Here is a 7,126-nt window from a genome sequence, read left to right as displayed (position 1 = left end):
CCCATACTTGTGGTTAAAAACCCCAATGGAACCTACTACTTGACTCAGGATCTCCAATTTAATCAGCTCAGCAGTGGTTCCCCTTCAACCTGTGGTAATCAACCTCTATAAGCTTCAATGGGCCCTCCCAGCCTGAACCACTAATCAACAGGCTGAACAGCTCTCACCCATGCCTTTCAACTACCATGGAGACTAGGCCACTCTTAACCAAGATTCTGATTTGGTTCAAGTTGCTGATTTGACTCTCTTAAGGTGCATAGGGATCATTTGTTTCTGCCAGCTTCTTCTGCCCATCATATTTGGTTCCAAATTCTAGTGTCTGCCTCCAGCTGTTTCTTCTCTCTATCTGGTTTAACCATCCACCTCTCTTCACCTACTTAGTAAGTGTCCTCTCTGTCTCCTCCTGCCTGCTATGCCCTCCAGTGCCCCACCACAATGGCTACACTCTAGTTATTAAGACACTTGCTCCTCTCCCTCCATTGGAACACTTCCTGTTTCCTTGCCTCTTCGTCTTAGTAGCTGCCTGCTAAATCCTGTAGCATCCTTAAGCACTTCTGGGTCTTTGAAACCTTGTTCCTCCTGTCTCCCATCTCTATCTGAAAGTCTCACAGCTCCTCTATGCCCTCCTGGCCTTCTCTCTTGCCTCTCAGCTCCCACTTAGAGCTTATAGAAACTCCTTCTGGTGGAGTTCATTTTGCAATCTTTCTTCTCTTCCTCCATGAACTTAAAGTTTATTAAAGCCCTGAGAAGTAAAGTCTAAAAATATTTTGACAATGCTCCTAATGAATTAAATTCAAGAATGTATGGCATTGGTTTTAATCTTGTCTAGATCTCCCTTCATGTTTGTCATTGAATTTTGTAAAAAAAAAAAATGTTGACTGTCTCTAAAAATATTTGGAGGCCACAGACCAATTATCATCTTTCCTGTGATTACTGAATTATTTCCATGTTTTCACTTGTCCTTCACTTTTTAAGATTCCAGGCATTCAAAAGAGGAAGTAATGAAAAAAAAGTTCACATGTGGTCATAAAAGCAGGGGTCACTAATACTGTTAGGTTGTACTTGTACTTTAGGTTTAAGATATGAATACCAACTCACACATGAATACTTATTTAATTTAGAATCATTTATGGTCTCCCAAGCACCTGTAAGTATAGTCGTCTAAGATAGTTTTCATTCTTGGCATCACCACACATTATGAATTGATTTTGATAATGGTATTAGCAGATCACGAATGGAGCATCAAACATAAGCAACATCTAACAGATTTCTCACAAATGCTTTGACACTTTCCCTACCTTAGATTAAAAACTACTGGGCCCTGAATACTGTGAAGTAGAGCTGTTGGACTTGCTACAAACCCAATGTCTCTTTAGGTAGTCCCTACTACTGCTGATCCCACTACCAGTCAGGTAGGCATGTTTTTCTTCTCCTTCGACAGGAACCCTAAAACAAAAAATAAAATTTCTACAGAGGCTAGCACTGCCTTCACTCCTGCAATGAAATCTTACCCACCTCTAATGCTTATTTGTTGTATGAATCAAAGAAAGGCAGACTCTGTGAGGAATCACCAACACTGTTTTTTCACCTAATGTCTTTTCCATCTTAGGGTTCAACTTGAACATTACCCTGTTGTCATTGATTCATATTGACCTGTAATGTGTATATAGGGTATTTAACAGATGTTTGCTACCATGTTCAAAAGATCTGCTATTGGGGTTTGCCCCACTGAGGGTGATACTAAATTATTTCTTACATGTATTTTACATGTGTATTCAAGTAGGGAAAACCCACTTCTCAGTAAATTGCTGAAAAGGCTTTAATGATGGAAATGAGTGGGTCTGTGTTTTATCATTTCAGTGAATGGCTCCATTCAAATTGGCTAGCTATATTCATATCCAAGAGATGCCTGGGGTCCTCTTTGATGATAAGACTTTAGAGGGAGTTCCCAATGTCCCTGGAGTCTCTGCTTCTGGGACAGATGCAGCTGTGCAAACAGTGGACTGACAAGTCCTACCCCAGCAGTTCTGCCGTGGCTTCCTGGGATTTCAGAGGCCTCACTGCCCATCTGCAGCTCTGTAGACAGCCAACAAGGGCATTTCTCAGTAGGAAATGTTTTATATTGGTGATGGAGCTGAAAAGATTACCCCTGATACCATCATCATGTTAAAGATGTCAAATTGTACAAGGTAAATGCTCTGATGATGACAGTAAATAAATAGGAGAGCACCCAACAGATTTAAATTTGTTGGGATGTGGAGCTTGCTGGGGATTGACTCTTGCACATAAGCACACACCCTGCCTCAGAGCCAACTTCAAGACCAAGGGTTTATGTTTCTTGCTTTCCAGAACAATTGGCTTCACATGACACTGACTTTTATCTCTCATAGTCACAATTCACACATCACAACACATGAACATAGTAGAAAGAAAAGTGGTCTGAAGACGTACAAGTTATTGTATTCAGTGTTGTCTGTCCACTTCCAAGGGTGTTGTGTTGACTCTCTCTGGAGGTCGATCCAGGAGAAAGAATTACCCACATATCTCTTCAGGAAATTCTGTCATAAAACATGAAAAGCAAGTGCATGTGTCTCTCTGTTTAAAATGACCCTTGAGTCTCTCTGCCCTACAGCCTCCTTTCTGGAAAGCAGCAGGTTGTAACTGAGGACCATCGACTTTGGAGCCATCATAACCTTCAGTTCCCAGTGGATGCATTTTAGATCTATAAGCTGAAGTATACTGATGACCACTCATTCCTCTATGGCTAGAATCATCCCTTATTAAGCCTGGCCTTCCAGTCATTAACAGTTGCCACATTCAGTTTGCAATACCTGCCAGCTTGGATAAAGACTTCCATGATTAGCATGCATCTCAGCGGATTGTCTGGCCATGCAGGTTGACTACGAGTACTACATGAGAGCTTCTCTGTGGAAAGTCTCGGGGCTCCAGTCAGATGCAACAACATCAGCAACTGCATACACTCACATGTTCTCCACGTCCCCCATATAGGAAGGGTGGAATCCTTCCTCATGCTTCAGCTTTACGATCCCTGTCACAAGGCAATACACATTCAACAGAAAAACAACAAACTAATTCCTGAGCCTTTCTTACCAGCTCTTCCAGGCTGTCAAATTGAGCTAGTTGGGCCCCTAGTGCCATGCAGGAGGTCTGGCTGAATGTCCAGTTTCTCATGTCTTCAGAAAAATGAAAACATTTGTTTCCAAGTCCAATCCAGCCACTTGGACAGGTGGGATAGCAAGGTCCAAGAGTTGAAATGACTGGTTTTTCTGTTCTCACTAAAAAGCAGACAGTGCAATGAAATATGATAAAGAAACATTTCCATGTCTCGTCTCCTTGGCTAGCCATGCAAGTCTCAGTTACGAGGTGTGTGCTTGTATTGTAGCTCTACTAATTTATCACTAGGAGACCCATCCTAGCATGATGGTGCCCAATCCAGGGCCTTCCAGTGAGCTCTGAGGAAATGCTTTATTTTTCTTCTTTGTATTTTGTGTTCTGAGATAGCATCTCCCTATGCCTGACCTGGATCTCACTGTATAGACTACGCTTGTCTGGAGCTTGTAGTAATCCTCCTGGCTGTGTCTCCTGAGTGGTGGGACTAAAGACACCATACCCTTTGAGGAAATCATTTCTAGGCTATGAGTGCCTTAGGACTGAGAGGTCTAAATTTCCTCCATTTTTCAAGCTGGGTCTAAGTTCCAGTTTCCTAAACAAACAACACCTCTGACAACAAGGATTAAGGAGAGAGCACAGAGCAGATACAAGGCCTGAGTCATCTTCACAGTATCTCAAAGCAATGACATACACATACACATACACATACACATATACATATACATCATGTACATACACATGCTGGCTTTTCTTAGAGCCACTCAGAATGGTGTGTAAGAAGCTCTGAATTTCAGAGGACAGCTTAGAAGAATAGCAGACACTTTTCTGTCATACCTTCAGCTTTTTCTTCCTTTGACAGATTAGAAGGTTTGCACTAAAACCGGGCAGTGGTGGCTCACACCTTTAATCCCAACACTCGGGAGGCAGAGACAGGCGGATCTCCGTGAGTTTGAGGTCAGCCTGGGCTACCAAGTGAGTTCCAAGAAAAGGAGCAAAGCTACACAGAGAAACCCTGTCTTGAAAATCAAAAAAAAAAAAAGAAGGTTTGCACTATTATTTCAACAAGTCTCTAAATCCTAAAAACAACTGATTTTGTAAGAGAGATTAAATACCAGAAATGGCTCCCACACTAATTTTTAGTTGTACAGAATTTGTTGTAGCTGTTCCCAGTTCTTATACCCAGTACCACCAGACTCCAGTGAAAGGGACAAATGAAATGGGCAGTGAGGGTGACTGTAATTCTTTGTATCTGACTCTTTTCAGGTTACGCTGACTAAGACATTTGGCAAATGTTTGTCCATGTTGAGGCCGGTGTATTATTTTCTGACATGGTTGATTTTATAAAACAATATTATAAAACATATACTCGAGCTATGACAAAAAGCTGTGAGTAATTCTGAACAGTCCACAACTAAAAGCTTAGGAATGACATACTTCTAACACTTTCTATTTAGTATTTTCAGACAGTGGTTGAGGAAATTTACTGAAACCAAGAGTTACAGGGGGTTCTGTACCTTCCCCAACCGTGTTACTCTCCACTCCCCTCACTTTTCTTAGGTGCAGCAGCCTCCATGAGGTTTCTCCTTTACTTTCTTGTCTTTGTTCTTTGCTTGCCGTTGGTCTCCCACGTGGACATATGTCTCCTGTATCTCTCTAGAGGTTGCTGAATGCCATCTTCCCAGGGATGCTGAGCCTGGCCTCCTGTGCACACCACAGCCTGTGCTGTTCCTTCACTGCATCTTCCTGCTAGACCCCAAGTTCCCAGAGAACAGGAATTTCCAGTGTGTTTTCTCCCCAGCCCTTCCCACAGTGCCTGGCTCACAGTGGTCAGTAAGTCTAAGTGACAACGTGGATGTGGACAGAACGCTGCAGAACCTGGAGATGAGTCACTCACCGGACAAAGCAACAGATAGTGCAATTACAGCTGCAGTGAGGATGATGTTCAACGCATAGCTGCAGTAAAGCTTAGCAGGAGACTCAGGGTAGACGATCCTGAGACATATTTCTTGGAGTTTTTTATCTGAAAATATAAATATCGTAACATCAATCTCAAGAACCTGCAAGGGCAGGTAAAGGTGACCGGGCAAAAAGTAATGGTGTCTGTTGATCATTCTAGTGTGACTCTGGGGTCCTAGTTAGGACAACAGGGCAGGAAATAAGAAATAACAGTCAAGTCTCATAGAGATAAAAGTGTTGGTATTCAGACGACATGGATATATATACATATAAATTTCTAAGAAGTCTATTGAAAGGGCTCTAAAGTAATGAACAAGTTTACAATGTTACAGGAAAATATGTCAATGCAGAAAATAATTTTCATTTTCATACACCAGCAATTATCAAATGAAAACAAATTGTATGAGAACAGAAGTTCACAGCATTGCCAAACACACAATTATACATCTAATGAAACACTGGGTTTTTAAAACTCTCAGTACAATGTAGGTACAATTTCTTGTTAGAGAGAGACAGAGACAGACAGACAGACAGACAGACAGATGTGGGGAGGGGGAAGGGAAACACTACCAGTCCACTGTTTAACTTTTTTTTTCCTTTTTAATAATCAGAGCAGAGTGTTCATTGCAATAAATCCAATTTGTTTTTCTGGTACATAGATAAAGCTTTTGGTATTATAACCAAGAAATCTTTGCTCTCATTCATAAAGATGTTTTTCATATTTTTTTCAAATAGATTCAAGTTCTAGGCTTCGTGTTTGGGTCTGTGATCCATTCTGAGTCTGTTATGGTGCACAGGATGAGGTGTGAGTCTTATGAAAACCCACTGTCTAGGCATCATATGCACGAATTGTTATCCTTTCTCTATTTAAGAATTGTCCACCTTCCCCAGTCTACAATACTGTGCACACACACTATAAAAATACATTGGTTTTTAAAAAGAAAAATGAGCCAAAATATGGAATAAAATGATATTTATGTAGTAAATACATGCATTAAGTATGCTTAATATTGTGAAAATTATGGGAAAAATAGTTAAAAACAGTTTAACATTTTGTTACAATGAGACTACCTTTACCTCATGGCCTGGATCTAGGGAAATTCCTCTTTACATACAAGCCTGTCTGTATTTACAGCAACTTTGTGAGTTAACCGTGTATTTTGCAACAGTTCAAATATTCTTGAGCTTGTGACAAAGTAAACCAACATTACTCAACACCAGGGAAAATGATGGAAAAAGGAAAACTGGAGCTCATGCTTACAACTATCCATATCTTATGTTGATTAAATGATCCCCAGCCAGCTGTCTCCAGAGGTCCCTAAGATAGGCCACATACACCAAAAACAAATTAAACAAACAAATGCAATTCAACCAACCAAGCAAGCAATCAAGTGAGCAAAAACCCACGTCTTAGTATTTTGTAATTAATTTATTGTTCATTTCTCTTGCCCAGAAATATTTGACTGTTACATACTCTGCTAGAGTAACTAATGTAACAGAGGCCTCCATGCATCTGAGACCCACTGTGACAGGATAACAGGCAGGGGGTTCAGCTCCTCTGATGGTCCCTGGTTTATCTCCTCTGTCTTTTAGTTTGAATCAAATGGCATTAAAATACATACCTATTTCTACCTCTTGCAGGCAGTCTGGTGTAGTGAAGTCTGTCTCTAGCATGCCCATGGAAGCCTCCTCATCCTTTGCAGCCTTCATCTGTGAGCCAAGAGGAAAAGACTCAACTGAATTCAGGTTTGGAACTTGAAACTGTAGAGGAGACAGAGCCTGTGTTCTGTATGTCATTGCTCCTAATAAAGCCCCGCCTGTTTGGGTGATTTATCAGCTACTCCTTATCAGTCCTGAACATGCCACCTCTTAGCATATAGTTTTCTGTTTCTTTTTTGAAATGATATTAAGTATACTTTAAACAGGGTAAGTGAAACTAATAATACTTTAGAATTTGAAAATATCCTTATCACTGATTCTTTAAGAAAAATAGTGCTTTGATTAAAATTGTTATTATTAATTTTAGAGAGTATTTATT

At 40.6% G+C, this 7,126-nt stretch overlaps 1 protein-coding gene across 1 annotated transcript; it reads right to left on the bottom strand.

Annotated features, from left to right (window-relative positions):
* Positions 1-824: 824 nt before the first annotated feature.
* Positions 825-6,879, bottom strand: LOC114701464 (C-type lectin domain family 2 member E-like). The gene is made up of 5 exons (XM_028881573.2): positions 6,711-6,879; positions 5,027-5,152; positions 3,112-3,296; positions 2,452-2,558; positions 825-1,446 (listed from the first exon to the last, which is right to left on the bottom strand). Exons 1-5 carry the CDS (start codon positions 6,796-6,798, stop codon positions 1,305-1,307), a joined length of 648 nt encoding a protein of 215 aa, XP_028737406.1. The 5' UTR covers positions 6,799-6,879; the 3' UTR covers positions 825-1,304.
* Between the last annotated feature and the right edge of the window lie 247 nt (positions 6,880-7,126).

Source organism: Peromyscus leucopus, chromosome 3, assembly GCF_004664715.2.
Source record: "Peromyscus leucopus breed LL Stock chromosome 3, UCI_PerLeu_2.1, whole genome shotgun sequence".
Taxonomy (NCBI): Eukaryota; Metazoa; Chordata; class Mammalia; order Rodentia; family Cricetidae; genus Peromyscus; species Peromyscus leucopus.
Note: the sequence above shows the minus strand (reverse complement) of the source record. Positions and strands in the feature narration are given on the sequence as shown.

Excerpts from the sequence above, each read along its gene's own strand:
- LOC114701464 (XM_028881573.2), bottom strand. The coding sequence starts at position 6,798 with ATGAAGGCTGCAAAGGATGAGGAGGCTTCCATGGGCATGCTAGAGACA. Across the intron at positions 5,153-6,710 it reads CCTGCAAGAGGTAGAAATAG|ATAAAAAACTCCAAGAAATA; the intron begins GTATGTATTTTA and ends TTATATTTTCAG. Across the intron at positions 1,447-2,451 it reads AACACTGAATACAATAACTT|GGTTCCTGTCGAAGGAGAAG; the intron begins GTACGTCTTCAG and ends TTTTTGTTTTAG.